At 44.0% G+C, this 17152-nt stretch overlaps 2 protein-coding genes across 3 annotated transcripts; both read left to right on the forward strand.

The window, feature by feature from the left end:
• The first annotated feature begins 5447 nt into the window (after positions 1 to 5447).
• On the forward strand, positions 5448 to 9212 carry RPL34 (ribosomal protein L34). 2 transcript variants are annotated; one of them, XM_074866902.1, is made up of 5 exons: positions 5448 to 5520; positions 6355 to 6428; positions 6523 to 6622; positions 7376 to 7479; positions 9086 to 9212. In XM_074866902.1, the coding sequence occupies exons 2-5, from the start codon at positions 6364 to 6366 to the stop codon at positions 9168 to 9170; spliced, it is 354 nt and encodes a 117-aa protein (XP_074723003.1). In that variant the 5' UTR covers positions 5448 to 5520; positions 6355 to 6363; the 3' UTR covers positions 9171 to 9212. The 2 variants fall into 2 exon arrangements, with proteins under 2 accessions (XP_074723003.1, XP_074723004.1); XM_074866903.1 differs by lacking the exon at positions 5448 to 5520 and adding an exon at positions 5624 to 5635 and having other exon boundaries at positions 6353 to 6428.
• A 2664-nt stretch (positions 9213 to 11876) lies between these two features.
• OSTC (oligosaccharyltransferase complex non-catalytic subunit) lies at positions 11877 to 16611 on the forward strand. Its single transcript, XM_074866901.1, has 4 exons — positions 11877 to 12122; positions 12356 to 12449; positions 14041 to 14238; positions 15579 to 16611. Exons 1-4 carry the CDS (start codon positions 11984 to 11986, stop codon positions 15595 to 15597), a joined length of 450 nt encoding a protein of 149 aa, XP_074723002.1. The 5' UTR covers positions 11877 to 11983; the 3' UTR covers positions 15598 to 16611.
• The last annotated feature ends 541 nt before the right edge of the window (positions 16612 to 17152 follow it).

Consider the following 17152-nt stretch of genomic DNA (forward strand, 5'->3'; position numbering starts at 1 on the left):
CTCAGGGACTGGATGAAAAGCAGCCGTGAGCCACCACCACACAGAATTCAGGTCTCAGCTGCATGCGCGGCCCGCAGGCTCAGTACCCTGCTCCCTCTTAAATGCTTTCTGCAGGGGGAGGGGGAGTGTGCACAAAGCCTATTTAATTAGGCTTTGTGTAGGAAGGACAAACTCCATCCCAAGTGAGATGGAGGGTTGCGTGTCTCCTCCAGATGGTGATTTTTTTTTTTTTCTAAGGCAGGAGAAAGTAAGCAGGTGTGAATATGGGGCCTACCTGTATTGGTTTTAATCAGCAACTTTAAGCAAACTCAGTGTTCTCATCAGAAAAGGGGAAAAATAAACAGCTGAGCACTGTGATTCATTTACACTTCAAATATACTTTGAGTTGGTTATTCCTCAATTAATCAAATAGCTGGTGTATCCCTAAAGTAGTATAAAGTGACACGCTGTGTGAAATCAATTTTCCCTTCCAAAATCATTAAATTCAGTAGCCTGTGACTACATCCCTGCTAATTCTAGTACCGGTCCTTTCATCCTCCATTAACTTTGGCACGCCTAACAGGCTGTCAAAAATAATTTCCCAGAACGTAAATAATTCAGAAATTAAAAATTAATAAATAATAACAGAGAGCTACTGGGAGATAGACTGGGTCAATTAGTCAGCTCTGCATTCTGTTTCTTCGCAGCAGGGGGGCAGCCACATTCGTTACTAGAATCTTTCCTCCGATTCCTAGGTCTGATTTACGGCTCTTCATTACTGGATCCAGTCAGACACAATTACCTCCATCACTATCTCAGTTCCTAACTTCAAAGAAACACACATTTTCTTGTCTGCTTTTTTTCTCCTTGCAGCAGCCTCAGCTTGACGTCCCTGGAATTTCTTCCACGCGGACTAATTAATAAGACTTTGACTTATCATATTCACTTCTCTTCTTTGATGTCCTACCTTAGTCAATCATCCTATTTAATTAGAATTTCAATGATAACTTTACTTATCTCATGGCTAGATGTAAATTAAAATAACGGGATTTTAATTCTCTTTCTTACGGGGTTATGACATTTCTGACAGAAAAAGTTTCAACCCAAATACGATGTTATGTACTTCCTATGCTAGGAGTGCATTCCACTAAATTGTTTTTCCCTTTGCTACAAAATAATTTTGCTTGTTTAACAAGCTCCACTGAAATGGAAATGAACTACAGTTTCTTGTAACGTAATTTTCACAGGTCTGTGTTGTGGAAGGTTATGTTGATATAAATTAATATAATCAGATTGTGACTCATGCCACATAGTTAATGAGGAAAGGGAACAGGATTTTTAAGGAAAAAAATAGCTCTGGAGAGACAATGGACCATAGGACCTCTTCTTTCTGCCTTTTCTAGCAGGTGCTAGCACTTTTCCAAGGTTTCTTGCTTCCTTCTCTCATTTACAGACCTACTCCTGCTGATTGTATCCAAGCAGCACCTAAGGTTGGATTCTGATTTCAATGAGACATTTCTAAAACACATAGCCATCCACTGTTCAGAGAAATGGTATTGTGGCTGCAGCTTTATGGGAGCAGTATATCCCTCAGCTATCACTTCTTTTTCCTCTCTGCAATAACCAGTATGTGCTTGCACACAGGCTCACTTACCTTCCCATGCCTCTTAGAATTTGCCCGTCCAGGTTGGTATGACAGCAAGTGAATAGAAGTGAAAACAATCTCTTATTTTTTAATTGAAGCTTATGGTGCAGGGGAGCCCTAGAAGGATCTGTGAAGAGAGGTTCATGTAGCAGCAGAGTCCTCGTGGGGCCTGGGAGATTCCTGGATGTGGGAGGGTGAGGAGAGTAAAGAGGGATGCTTTCTGGGGGTCCATCTGTGCTTATCGAGCCTTATTCCTTTGGGCACTCTTGCTCTTACTCTGGTGGAACTTCCCACACTTTGAGAAAATGGTTGTAGACATAGATATGGACTTTCAGAAAAAAGACGTAAGGAGAGGACCATGTGGAAAAGAAAGCAAGAATGGTCAATATAGCAAGAACTGGTCTGAAATTATCAACAAAGTGTTCTTCTGGTGCAGTAAACAATACAGTGACAACTTGCTCGCTGATGCAAAATGCACCACATTACTAATCTGCCATCAGAGATGATTATCTTCTTAATCATCTCTGGTGGAAAAGAGTTTTCTGGTTTTACATTGCCAGTAAGCAAATAGACCCTGGAAGCCAACCTCCAGTTTTCTTAAGGAAGAAAACCCACATCCTCGGGCCCTATGCTTCCACTGACATCCTAGAAGGGGAAAAAGGGGGTTTATAGGATGCCACTGTTACTTTTCCAGTTGATGTGTTGTATGTTTGCTAGTCCATCCCTTTTGTTGTATTCAAGGAAGGAAGAAAGTGCAGAAAGAGTTAACGATACATGTCAGACATGAAAAATAACTGCTCCCAAAAGAGACTGTTCGGTCCTGTGAAGAGGTAGGAGTAACAGAGAACATGAGAGAATCACTTGACTAACACTAATCTGTACAAAATGGGCTTAGTGAGCTCCTGCTCCAAATCTTATCCCCACATTAGATAGCATTAAACCAGTTGTCATAAAGCTAACATTTCTAGATGCTCTGGTGAGCCATTTGCCTGATAGCCCTGTTCCTCTTATAAAATAAACTGAAGATGTTTGAAAAACTAGGCCAGCACATCAGCAGAAGCAAACTCTGGAATTTAATTGACAGCTCCTAAAATCTACACCAGTTGAGTTTAGAGCCCAAATCCAGTAAATTCAAAAAAATATCGATACTGTTGTTCAATAATAAAATAGTTACCTGTTGCACTGACAGTATCTAAACTAAACTACTCCATAATAATTTAATAGTGTTGTTCTTTAACAATTGGGTTCTGTTACACTTTTATATTTAGCCATGATTATTTAATCTAATTTAATTGGCTTTCTTATTCCCCTCAGGGTTCTGGGCCTAGAAGGTTCATATTAAATACTCTAATTGCTCTGAAATTTACTTGTTGTCTGAAATATGCTCATATTTTAAATATACCCTAAAATCTAGTTCATACATATTTTCTCTTCTTTCATGAATTAGAAAAATTTTGGTGTCCATAATTTGCACTTAAAAAGAGTCAATAATTAACCAAAATAATAATTATAGGTCAAAACCAGGGAGGATGCAGTGCAATGAACTGTGAGTTACAAACCCGCAAATAAGGCCAGGAGCACACATCAAAGCTTTCTGAGCACCAACTACTCTCCAAAAGCAAAGCTGAAGCCGCTAACGATGGCAGCGGCATCCTACATATTTAATGTGCAGGTCCCTGATTATCATTGTAGAACATTGCTCAGGCCAGCAGAGAAAAAGAGCATTGCAGGGCTTACAGCCCAATTCTGTGCTCCTTGCAGATGGTGATTTCCCATTGACAGTACACGAAGATTTTGCCCGTACAAGTCAGCACCAATTGCAGCAGTGGCCACAACTTGTTCACACGCACCGCGAGAAGGAGGGGGTTGACTTTGTGCGGCAGAGCAGGATCAGCACCAGCAGCAGAGGAGGGGAGCAGAAGGGATGGAAATGTGTCCTTTAAAATCTCTTGGTCTCTGATGCATCAGTGCCATGAGGTGGGGTGGGAGCAGGATCCATTAGGGAGGCCACAGATGGATAGCGGGGGCCTTCCTATCACCAGCCAGCCACAGAGGCCAGCTCTGCTTGTCAATGTGCTTCTCAGCTTGTCAGGGACCTGCATGCGTGGGATGGGAGCTGAAATGCCTGGGAGAAGTGTAATCATAGAATCATGGAATGGTTTGGGTTGGAAGGGACCTTAAAGATCATCTAGTTCCAACCCCTCTGCCAGGGGCAGGGACACCTTCCACTAGACCAGGTTGCTCAAAGCCCCGTCCAACCTGGCCTTGAACACTTCCAGGGAGGGGGCAGCCACAATCTCACTGTGCAGCCTGTTCCAGTGCCTCACCACCCTCACCGTGAAGATATTCTTCCTTACATCTAATCTAAATCTAATCTAATATAAATCTACCCTCTTTCAGTTTAAAGCCATTAGCCCTCATCCTATTACTACATGCCCTCGTAACCTGGCACGGATCCTTCCAGCGAGCATTCCTTTTCCTTCCTACAAAAGCAGTACTTAATGCTATTGCAAGGGGCTGATAGGGGTAGCTTTTGTGTGCTATTTTTTGATAACTGCAGATTTGGCAGACCTGGCACCACTGGAATGCTGTTTCTGGCTGCTGACAAGCCATTTTACGCTCCCTTAGCTCTTGGTGTTTCCTTTCTTTCCTCAGGGATCTACCGGAGGCCGTTAAATACAAAAGTCAGAAAGCACGACCAAGCTCAGAAAGCTTGTAAAATGCTGACTGCTGAATGTGGGGAGTGTATTAAGGGAAAGATCAACTAGCTGTGTCCCATTTCTCCTATACTTTTGCTAGGTACCTATGGCTTGGAAATGGGATTTGGGATCAGGTGGACCTTTGACCTGAGCAGCAGAGAAAGTTTTATTTCTTCATATTCCTGCTTGAGCGCCTGCCCCAGATCATGTGAGACAGCAAGTATGTGCCTTGGCAAACAGGCAAGAGGATTTTCTGTCCAAGACTGAGCACAGCTGCCAGCGCAGCAAGGAGGTGTTAGGCAAACACCGGTATTTTTTTGCTCTCCACAGTGCCCAGTTTTGGGATCAGTCTATCAGACTGCTGCTGGGCCCAGAAAAGACAGTGCCGGGGGTAGCAAGGCTGTCTTGAGGGAAAGCGAGTGCAGCAAGGGTAGCACTTTGGTGCTCAAGGCAAGGTATTCTTGAACAACTTGAACACTGCAAAAAGAGTGAGGGTGAAACTCTCTCCCCACTGAGGCTGGCAGGCGAAGGAGCACAGTCTTCAAGGGGGACCAGCCTTTTCCTTGTGTAAGTTTTGTGTGAGAGCACACAGTTTCCAGGTGTGTTACCTGCCGGTTTGGCATGGAAAGATGTGTATGAGCGAAGGTTGTAATTTGGAGCTTAAAACAACAGACTGATAAATGTCTTATGGGCCTACAGCCACGTAATTAGCATAATGAAGACAAAATATTCGTTCTGAGGAAAGAAGATGATGTTTTACAAAAATAGTTTTCAGTAAAGCATACCAAAAAATAGTTTATCAGTAAAACATACCGAAAAGAATGGTGGTGGCGGGAGAGAGCATGTGCGTAGGATCCCTAGGAAAAGTGAAGCATCTGCACCAGAGAGGATTTAGTCGTGATTTACCACGTCCCCCTGCCCCAGCTCCCCCCCGCCCCCACCCGGCTCCGCGGGCCGCGGCAGCTCGGCCCTGTCTGCCTCAGCTCCGGCCGCTGAGCGGCGCCCCGCCCCTGCCGTACAACATGGCGCCACCGGTGCACCTCCGCTTCCGTACAACATGGCGGCGCCCACTCCTACCGTGGCCGGTGGACGAGCTACGGCGCGCAGGAGCCGGTATTCCTTCCGGGTTCCAGCGCGGCACTATTTCAATGTTGACCCGCGCATTTCCGCTTCCTCTTCCGGGTCCGGCGGCGCCAGGTATGGCGGCGAGTGGTTGAGGGCTGTCGGCGCCCATCCGCCCCCATCCGCGGCCCAGCGGGTGGTGGGGGTGGCCAGGGGCCCTGGGGGGCTGTGGTGAGAGACCGGCGGCGCCGCTGCCCGCGCTCGGTCCGGCGGAGGGGGCAGAGCTGCGCGGCGGAGAGGCCGGGCCTCTCTAGGCCTCCGCGGCGGGGCTCCCGAGAGGGGCCCGCCTCTCCCGGGCCGCAGCCAGCCGGTGCCGCGGGCTGCGGTGCTGGGTCCCGTCTCCGCCCCGGTGCCGGGGGGTTGCTCCGAGGGGCTGTGAAGACTGTTAACGCCTCCTTGGGGCGTTGCTCCCTTGCGCCACGGCAGGAGCGGGGCACTGCGGGTTTCGCCGCTCTCGTCGCGTTTTGCTGGGCCCGGAGAATGCTCCGGTCTGGGCTTAGGGTGAGATTAATACAGTTTGCTGTCAGATGAGATAGGAAAAGTTAGCGTTTGCTTCAGCTGAGTTTTCAGCCTTGCCAACGAAGCTTGCGTTGATTAGAAAACACCCAGCTGTTAAAGTTTTAAACAGTTTTCTAGGGGAGCATGATATCGTCCAGGCAAGACCGGGATGTTGAACTGCGTTCGAGTTAGTTCGGATGAACTTTAGTTGTAAAGCACATTCTATCCCTTGTCACATGTTTTGTTGTTTTTTGATGAGGAAATGCTTTAATTTTGTTAATACTAACATAGAATCGGCAGCTGCTGCTTCAGATCTGGCCCAGTGCTTCAGTGCAGGTGATGCTGTGATATGTGAACTTCACGTGGACATTGAGCCCTGATCTAGTGCTGTTTTGTTTTTGACTAATTTAGGTGTAAAAAATGGTTCAGCGCCTGACCTACCGCCGTAGGTTGTCCTACAACACAGCTTCCAACAAGACCAGACTGTAAGTAAGATATAGTTTCTAAGAAAACTTATTTTTTAAGAAAGCTGAGTTTAAGTTTTGATTGTTATGTTAACTATTTTTCTGCTGTGCTTAGGTCCCGAACACCCGGGAACAGGATTGTTTACCTTTACACCAAGAAAGTGGGGAAGGCACCAAAGTCAGCATGTGGTATATGCCCAGGAAGACTTCGTGGTGTAAGTATTAGCCTTACTGGCATAAGATTTTTTTTGCAGCAGCAGCAGTGCTTTTTCAGTACAAAGAGCCCTTTCAAGTAATATAATATGTCTGTTTATTGATGAATTCTTCATAGAACAACTTTCTGCTTTAAAATGTTCTTATTCGAATGTTGTAAAATTCAGCTGGTAAAATAAGCTTTGAAAGCTTAGAGTGCTTTTTTTAATGCTTGTGGTTCTCATTGCTGTTATATCTGAACCCTCTTGTTTTATAAGAGCTAACTGGCTGAAATTTTTAGAGCTAGATTGAGGCGATTCTGTAGCAGGTTTAAAAGTCTAAATGAGACTTACTAGGTAGGCTTTCAAAAAAAAGCGTAAGTCAAGTTTAACTTCCAGTTTTAGAAAAAAAGCAATGAATGTTTTTAATGTATTTTTCTCCAAAATGTTTTCTTGGTGTGACACCATTGCTCTTAACAATGATAGGGATGCTGGAGTGATGTTGATCTTTGAGCAGTTCTTACCCTTGGGAAAATAATTTTTTATAAACAATTTTTTAATGAATCTGTTGAAGCCCTGTGGTAGAATGGAAAGATCAGCTTAGGAATGCTGTGAAGATGGCAGATACAACAAGCTGAGACTTAACTTTTTTCATCTTAAATAGTCAACTTCAGGTGTTGCTGCTTTTTTTTTAAACTATCAGAGTGAATTTTCTTGATATGGCTGTTAGCCAAAACGTCTGTCTTATGGTACACTTCTCATTTTTGCTTTCTGTAGGTTCGTGCTGTGCGTCCTAAAGTTCTTATGAGGCTGTCAAAAACAAAGAAGCATGTTAGCAGAGCCTATGGTGGTTCCATGTGTGCTAAGTGTGTCCGCGACAGGTAAGCTTAGAGAAAGTTAACTTCATTCTCAAGGTTACTTCGTATAAGATTTTTACATCTCACTGTGTTTTCATAATGTGGACCAAAACTTTGAAGACTTGTCTGACATAATTGTAGTAAAATGGAGGGGGTAAGCATGGGGCACATTAGCAGTGACGTGTGTGATTTTGTCCCTTGGATTTGAGCTAGTTAGTGCACGTGAAGCTCCTTTGTATAGAGTTTATGTTCTTCATTGTATCTTAGTGCATTGTGGCTTTGGCGCTAAACAGTCTGCGCATTCTGGAGTTTTTTATATTGAGCCCCCATAGTAAAGATTTTTCTTTTGTCCTGCTGTCTAATGCAAAGATACTGCTTTGAGATCAGTTGAGCTTTTGGCTGCTTTGTGGTGTTTTGGGATTAAGAGATATTACTTTGTTGCATACTAAGCATCTTTACTGTGGTTAAGCTTTAAGATGGCCTTTGCTGGGCCTCACTGAATTCAGTTTTATTGGGTGACAACTGTACATCCTATACTTCCTTGGCAAGTTTGAGGGAAGAAATATCTATTACAAAGAATATGTCATCTCTGTGAATGGTAATCAAAGCAGGTCTCTGGAGTTAGCATTCTAATGCCAGTTTTTTCATCTGCAGTGCAAATCTTGTCACCTTTTTTTTTTTTGCTTGTGTGAGTTCTAAGTTAAATCACATTAGGTGCCAGTGAAGACAAGTTGCAGATCTGTAGCATAACTTTTCTGTGTTAAAAGCTGCCTTTTTTTCTGAGCGTTTTCCCAAACACTTTATGAGCTTGTAGGTTGTTTTCAATACATGAGTATACCTTATTCTGCCTAAAACAAAAACCACAGTCACCCCCTTCGATGTAATTGACAGGGGTTTTCCTGCATTTGTTCAGACATCTTTGGTAGGTTTTGTGTACTGTGGTAGTAGCCATATATACCAAATGCATATGGAGTGGCATTTTAATGTTTAAAGGTAGAAGACTGTGTGGTATATTTGTGCTTTTAACTTGAAATGATCAAATAGGCTGTTGATGTGTGAGTACTGTCATGTAGGTCCGTCTGCATGTCTTCCAGAAATAATTGTATTTAGACATGACTTGACCTGCCAAAGTTTTCTCTGTTTATGTGCAAAAAGCTCTAATCCGGAGAGGGGAGCTGTTCTTGTTTTGATAACTGGACTCATGTAAAGTTTTCTGTACTTCTAAGGAAGAGATGTGACCACAACCAGCCACACCAATTCTGACTAAGAACAGCTAAATTAGTTTGCCAATGAGGAGTTTTGCTTTTTGCCCTTTGAAGTTAGTGAAGGTGGTGATTTTTCCAGTGTTCATCCATCAGATATGACCTTGCTTGCCTACAAGCCACTCATCCTAAATTTGCAGGCACACTAGGCCTTCTCCCCCAAACTGCTACATTCATACAGTGCTACCATCCCTGTCTTTTGATGCTGTCAAGAACATTGATGGTTTCTCTTTTTATGTAATTGTGGTACTAACACCACATGTGCAGTGAATGTTGGAGACAGCAAAACTAATTGTCACTTTGTCTTATTTTTGTGTTTTCAGTTAGGTAGATGCATGTCCTAAAGTTGTTTGTTTTTTTTTTTCCAGAATCAAACGAGCTTTTCTTATTGAGGAGCAGAAGATCGTTGTGAAAGTGTTGAAGGCACAAGCACAGAGCCAGAAGTCAAAGTGATTCTATTTGCAGTTTCAGCCCAATAAATGAAAGCTCCACTTTTCTAGTGTCCTGTCATTCCATGTGCTAGTCAAAGCTGGGAGAAGCTGCTTCTTAGAGCTTGTATTATGCAGAATTGGGTTTTGGTGCAACAAACCCCATGTCAGGATGCTGTGTTCTGTGCTGCCTGCCGACAGGGCACTCAAGCGGGTGGAAGGAGGTCTGGTTAAACAGGACTCCTAGCTCTCCCTCACAGTCCTGTAGAGAGACTGGAGCAACAAGCAGTGCAGGGGTTTTTTTTCATGGCAACAGCTATGTATGAATTCATCAGAGGACTTGGCTCAGAAGAAAGTTAGGAATCTGAAAAAGAAAAACAAAATGAAGACTAAAGCTAAAGACTGAAGAGATTGTCAGATGAAGAAGAGCTAGTATAGGCCTAAGGTAGATTTTATTTTCAATGGTATGTGCTATAGTTCTGTTACTCGCATCTGAGGGCGGGGGGAATAGTCTGACTTCACCGAGCCAGTGCTGTATCCACCAGACAGTTTCATACTGCTACATCTGGATCTCCTGGAAAAAAGCTGCAGCTGTCATATTCTGTTCATTTGTTAGGTGTTTCTGGGGTCAGCAGTCAGGTGTGGTACAAGCAGAGCTCCAGGGCACAGCTAGAACAGACCTTGAATGGCTTCCAGAATTAGATTTTGGAGTAGCAAGTTTGGCCTCTGGTATTGAAACTTGAACCATGAAGTTCTGTTGGTTTATCACTGAGGATGTAATGGTAATGCAAAAAGCAATTATAAAAAGTGGAAATGAGCTTGTTTTTCTCTTTGCTTCATTCTGTTTTGTAGCAAGAAGTGTAAATGTGCCTCTAACGCTATCCAGGAGTGCTCGGGATAATTCTTGCATTACCTGCGGCTGGAGAGGTATTCCTCACTCCCAGCTCTGAATTTTGGAACTGCTCTTAGTATCTTACAAGAAGTGGGTATCTATTTTTACCAATAACTGTTTTTTCAAAAAAGTAGGGAGCTCCACCATCGGAATAAGGAAGGAGGAGAAATAATTGAGCATGCAGGCTTCCTGAGAACAGTGAGGATGCCATCTGAAGAGGTTTTGGAGATCACTTGTGGAGTTTGCTCAGGCTGTGGCTGAGATGTGTGCAGATTCCTCCTCCTGACTGTGCTGTCTGTTCACACTGTGCCTGACTGAAGCTTAACAGGCTGTACAGTCAGCCAAGAAACACAGTAAACTTCAGATGAAAAGACCTGCCCTTTTGGCAGCAGCGAGATGGTACTTCGGGTCAACTATCTGCAAGCTCACAGCGGTGGTGGTGGTGCCTCCTGCATTTGATGACAGATGGCTGTGGTCCAGGATAGCTGACTTAACACCACAGAGAGTGAAATGAGCTGTACCTCCCCATGGATTTCTTCACAGTGTCCCAAGTAGTTAAAATAATTCTGTCAATATTCTCAAAATGGATAAGCCTTGCAGTTAGCTCATGTAACTTTAAATATGAACCAGGAGTGGGAGGGTTGGTATTGAGATGGTTTTTACTGCCTGTCTCCAGTGTTAAATGATGTCTGCTGAAAGGCATCAGTCTTCCTATGTACGGGTGTTTGGTTTGGGATTTTTTTTATGGACCTGTTTCTTCTCTTCAGCTAGCACTCTGATTCAGTCCCTGGCTGTCAGATGCCTCTGCTGAAGGAAACACTTCCCACGTTGTCAGGACACTTGACCTCAGCTCCAATGAAGGTAGGTAGAGAGAAGACGGGAACAGTCTGAGAAAGACAAGAGGAACTAGACAAGCTTCCACTCAAAATGGGGAATTTTTCTCCCTTGGGTGTTGCCTGGGTGCTTCTCCCCATGCCTGAGCCTCAGCTGAGCTGAGGACAGTAGCAGGTTGGCCCTGTGGCTGGCCTGGGCTGACGAGGCGTTTGTGCACGTACAAGGAGCATCTAAGATGGTCTATATACACACAGGTACCTTGCCTGCTGTCAGCAGCTACTGGTTTGATGCACCTTTTCCCCCCCAGTCTCTGCAGCTGTTGGGGTCCCCGGCTGCGGGCTGGGGCAGGCACCGCATCCTGAGTGCAGGCAAAGGGCATCCTGGCCCCACCCCCTTGTGAACACAGGGACCCAGGTGAGGCCTACTTTGGATCGCTTTGTTTTCCTCAGGCCTGTATCTCCCCAGCCCGGCTGTGCGAGATTTCCCGCGGGACGTGGGTTTTCCTTCCCCCTGCCAGGAAACCAGTGCAGCACACAGGGACGCTTCACCCAAAGAGCGCTCCCGCCCCTTGGCGGCGGCTGCGGGGCCGGCGCGGCACCTGCCCGTAGGAAGCGCTCCGTAGGTGAGGCTGGTGGCGAGCACTTTTACATCCGTACGCGCACACGCGTGTCCGCGGCCGCCAGCCCCGCGGGACCTGCCGGGGCGGCCACGTGGCTGCCCAGCCCGGGGGCGGGGCCCGCGCCCCTGGCCCTGCCCCCGGCCCCGCCCCCAGCGCCTCGCCGTTACCCAGCACCGACACGTCAGGGCTGCTGGGTCCTGGCAGGTGTGCAAGTTGGATAGATCCTCCGGCGGCGGGCGGTTTGCGTTTCCAGATATTTTTGCGTAGAAAAAAAAAAATCTCCCTTCAGTCTGTCATTCCCACCTGGCGTAATTTTGGCGTGTTTCGTTTAGGTCGGCTTTTTACAAATTTATTAATTTACCCCTGTCAGGACGCGGCGGCCAATTTCCGTTTCCGCCTTCGTGTCCGGTGTCGGAGGGCGGCCGAGGCGGGACGAGCCGGGCAGGGCAGGGACCAGCGGTGTCGCGGCTGTCTCTTGGGCCGCGCCGCCGCCATGGAGACGCTGTACCGCCTGCCCTTCGCCGTGCTCGAGTGCCCCAACATCAAGCTGAAGCGGCCGAGCTGGGTGCACATGCCCTCGGCCATGACCGTGTACGCGCTGGTGGTGGTGTCCTACTTCCTCATCACTGGAGGTGAGGCCGGGGCCGGTGGGAGACCCCGCTTACGGAGTAGCTCTTCCTTAGCAGAGCGGGCTGCTGGCCCCTGCCCCGCGTAGCACAGTCACTGCTGCTGCTGACCCCTTGTCCGGCTCCAAATCGGTCGTAAAACGCGAACCCCGGCCACCTCCGGGCGTCCCTGCGTGTTAGGGTAGTGCTCGCTGTTTGCTGCTGTGAATCAAAGGTGATGCTTGCTTTTCTCCCCGCAGGGATTATCTATGACGTGATTGTGGAACCTCCCAGCGTGGGGTCGATGACAGATGAACATGGGCATCAGAGGCCAGTGGCCTTCTTGGCATACAGGTAGGAGGGTGGGAGCAGGGGTGCTGCAAGTGCCTAAGCACAGGTGAATAAACCTGTCTTACAGAGCTGTGCATCTGCTTTTTTTTGAGCTCTCTGTGCAAGGCTGGATCAGTTCTAGATCAGTCCTTGATTTGCAAATATATTTTTTAAAAAAAGCGTTGAAATCAATGGAAATAGAAAAACTCAGACCTTTTAAAACACTTAAAAATGAAAAGTCTGGGAAGAAAAATGTTTTGAGCTGGCAGTACTTCTCTTTCTTCCAAACTGTTGCTATTAAAGTTGAGTTTTATAGTGGATGCAGACACATTTGATTATATTTCATAGCAGCATGCATAATGTTTGTGAAACTTTTGGTTCTGGCCTTTCAAACTCTAGTGTAATAGGGACTCTTGAGTCTGAGGTTGGGGAACATAGAAATGTGTAACTGTCTTTGAGCCTTTTGCTTCTATTACTGAAAATAAGCTAGAGGCTGCTTAATAACAAATTGGTCTGAAGAGGGTTAAATCTACATTTGTAACTGTGTTTTTTATATGCGTGGAAACAAAGAATGCTTTTTGTTAAATACCAAAAAATTTCCTTGAATCTGAGGTCTGACATGCCTCATGTACAGATTTTGACTTGAACTAGATGTGATATATGTCTCAGACTGGTTTGGATTGTTGCAGTGTAGATGAATCAGGCTACTGCAGGGAGTTGATAGTGCTTTAGTACAAGTCAGTGAAAACAACATGGAATGAGACAACATTGTTTGTTTTCAGGATATGAGACAATAATGATAATCTTCATTTCTGTATTAGTATCCACAGTAGTTTCATCCACGGCAACTTTATGAGGTTGCTACTATTGCTAGTTACAAGGATGGGGAAAAAGGTTCAGTGACTGTGGGAAGTAGGAGTCTCATGATCGAGGTGCAGTATTCTTTCTGCATCTTGGCGTCCCCTCTTTCTGTCTGAGCTTTGTAAGAAGGAAGTCTGGCTGTGTGGACTGCCAGAGAGCTGGGGCACTTTCAGGCTGGGTCCCCACAATCAATATATGCAGGCTCAGTGAGCCAGTAGCAAAACATACTGCAGACAAGAACCTGCTGTGTGCTGGAACTAGTAGCTGTGCTTCGTGCGCTGCCATAGTGCTTTGAGTGGGATTTGTACTGAGATGAGGATTCAGGCACTGCTCCCTGAACATCAGCGTGGAAATAAGACTTGGGAAGCTCAGTGGCCTAGCAGTCAAGTTTCTGTGCCTCAAGTCATCTGTAAAACCAGGTGCTGCTTTGGACTAGATATTTCTGAAAACTGATGAGCTTGTGTGGTAGCCATGAGTATACACTATTATGTATAAAACCGCTAGTATGCTTGACTGGTCACCTTGCAGACTGTCAGTCCCAGAGATAAATTATGTATTAAGGGCTTAATTGCGTAACGTCAGTTTCCATACCTACTTTTTGTTAGAAAGTCAGCCATCAAAGTTAATCATCCTGTGTATTTGTACAGCTAAAGCAGGTTGAGTAGGTGGGGTTTGAAATGTAAATATTTTCTTTAAAACTGATCTTTTTCTGACTCTCTCTCTTCTTCCCTTCCCTCCTTGTTTTTTTCTTTAGAGTAAATGGGCAATATATTATGGAAGGGCTCGCATCCAGCTTCCTCTTCACAATGGGTGGCCTAGGATTCATAATTCTGGATCGATCCAATGCACCAAATATCCCCAAGCTGAATAGGTTTCTTCTGCTCTTTATTGGATTTGTCAGTGTGCTTTTGAGTTTCTTCATGGCTAGAGTTTTCATGAGGATGAAATTACCGTAAGTGATTTAATACTGTTTCAGCTTTTCTTGTGACTCATGCGTGCCTGTGTTAAATTTAAGAGTAACAGAAAATACAATGAGGTATGCTAAAGATCTGCAGCTTGGCTATAAGTTGCATTTTTTCAATGCTTTTTTTGAACAAGCTACCTTCAATGAGGTGGGATGCTTTTGGGGTCAGGTACTGTAAGATTGTGCTGTGGTTAAGAAAAAGGTGACAGTTCCTGGAATGTCAGAAGATACGATTAGTGAGTCTGACTTAGAATTAATTTTAGGGTAGACTGAGTATGTAGTGGCCAGGTAAAAGTAATTACAAGTTAGGGCTTTGAGGAGAAAGCAAGTGTCAAAGAACTTGAAGAAAGGCAAAGTTCTTCATGGTGACAGTGTACATGAGAGATCATAACTAGAAGAACTGATGACAGCAGTAACGAGTGTTCAGAAACATCCAAAGCAGTCCTAAAGTAAAGATGATGTCTCAGGTTTTGTTGTTGCTGGAAAAATGAATGTAACATTGAAGTATACAACATATGTGATGTTTTAATACATCTATATTCACAGATCAAAAAGTAGGAAAGATCTGGAGCTTTCAGGGTATGCAAAATCCAACTGCAGGATTTTTGATTCTTCCCTCCCCTTCCTCCCTTTATTTCTCGGTCCATCTATTTCATTTAGAATAGCTGAAACCTGGTGTTTGGAGGTACTGGTAGTTAATTTTTGAAGTAGCTCCATGAGGTGTTGACTTAACAATGACAGTCATTCCTCCTTCCTTAAATATTTTTATTTTAACCTCTTCAGTGTAGTTAAAAATTTTGTCTTATAACACAGAAGTGATGGGTTCCCTGGCAGCAGGTAGCTGGATAGGGACCTGCTCTATATTTTCTTGCTTCATTGATGCTATATATTTTCTTGTTTCATTGAGTACGCATGTGTCTTAGCAGTTCTCTTTCTTAAACTCATTAAAGAAACAGGGCTTCAGAGAAATGGAAGAGAAAGAGACCAGAGTTGTGTTGAGTGCCAGAAAATGTTGGGTTATACTGAATATCTTAACACTTGTAGTTTGTGTAAAGGGTACAAATAAAGAACCTTTCCAAAGGATTATTGAAGCTGAATTGAGAACAGGCTAATCCATTTTTCAGTGTTCGTTGAAGAAAATCAGCTGAGGAAGGAACATGTAGTTAAAGCTGGCCAGTTTGTACCTTGGACAGGTTTTATTGTTTTAAATAGCTTTGATCAGCAGAGTTTTTGGCAGTCTGAAGATTTTGTTTTAAGACCATATGTCTCTTGATTTTTGAGGAGTCCTGCCTGCATTTGCTAACTTTTTCTCAAATTTTTTCCTGTAGGGGGTACTTGATGGGTTAGTACCTCTTGTGATGTATGAAAGCCCGAGCTGACTTTACTCCTCTTCATGAAGTGTTTAAGAAGCAGCAGCAAGAAACAAATTCCATAGTCACCGTCAACAGGAAGGAGACCTGGCCATGAGAAACAACTAGGGAAACTGCTTTCTCTGCAAACAAACTCCACTACCAATGGCTGATTTGTGGTTTTGAAGCAACGGTTTATCACTTCTGTTTTAGAGCTTCTGAAAAGACCAAGTTACCCAGCTGGACTTTTCTCTTATATCCCAACTCACTATGAAATAGAGAACCTATCTTCAGCTCTACCTGAAATGAGTATTAGCCATTGTCTTGACAGTTCTTTGTTGCAGGTCTGTCTCCTCTTCCCTGTGTGGGAAAATTACATGTGTGAATCGAAGAATGTTTCTTTCCAAGTTATAATTAGAAAATTAGTAACTTTGGATGATTTACAGTCAAAATACAATGTGTCAGAAATTATTTCAAAGGCACCTTTTGCCTTTATATTAGTGGCTCTATGTGAGCGAATCCAGACATGCACTGGGAAAGGCAAACTGTATGAATGTGCATTTCTTTTTGAAAAAGTGTATGAAAGGAGCCAAATAAAACTTATTTTCTACAAAATTATTTGAATTCTATGCAGTTTATGAAGCTTCTTCTTGTGTGCATGGCCTGTTCTACATCCAGGCTTGAGATGCCATACTGTATGTACCATGACCACATAATTTCAACTTTATTTTTCACTATTGTATAATGATTTCTTTTTATTTTAAATATCAGGGACAAGAAACCTTATATTTTCCTGCACTTGTACTGTATCCAAATGACATACTGTTATCAGTAGCCAAGAAAACTTACTTTTGAAGCTGCTGCTTTTTGTGTGAGAGGCGAGGCTCCAACTTATTTTGTCTTCATTTTAAAAGATTGAATGTTACTATCACGTTTCATTGAAGTAATGTGTATTGCAGTCTGGGGGAAGGAAAGATCCCTCTAAATCTCCATAAATGTCTTTTGCAAGCCATATGTGTTTCAAGCACTATTTTCATCTGTATAATAATTGTCAGTGAGAAATGTTTATTCCTGTAATTGACGTATTACTGTTCACATACTTAATCAAATTTTTGAGCTAGCTGTTAATCATCTGCCCTCTGGATATGTCACTTTCACTCCCTCATTCTTGCATACAATGTGACTTTGACATTTGCTCATCTTATGTGTTTTTCATTAAGATTTAAGGTAGTTTAAGCTGTTTTATGAGGCTCATAACTGCAAAATTTCCAGTCTTTTCAAAGTGGTTATTTTTTGGTCACTCTGGTTTTGGTGAGACATATACTTACCTTCAAGGGGCAGTGTTGATATTATGTAACTAAATAACTGGATACATAATTCAAGTTTTTAATACATCTGAGAGGGAAGTCAAACCAGAAAGTCGCTTCACTGGGTATAATCAAGATCCCTCCACTTCAGTACTTGTTCCACTGCAGTTCAGCTTCAGCTGCAGTTCAGCTTCAGCCTCCAAGTTCACAGATGATTCTAAATAAGCGTGCTCTTAAACAGTGGTT

This window comes from Strix uralensis, chromosome 4 (assembly GCF_047716275.1).
Source record: "Strix uralensis isolate ZFMK-TIS-50842 chromosome 4, bStrUra1, whole genome shotgun sequence".
NCBI classification, from domain to species: domain Eukaryota; kingdom Metazoa; phylum Chordata; class Aves; order Strigiformes; family Strigidae; genus Strix; species Strix uralensis.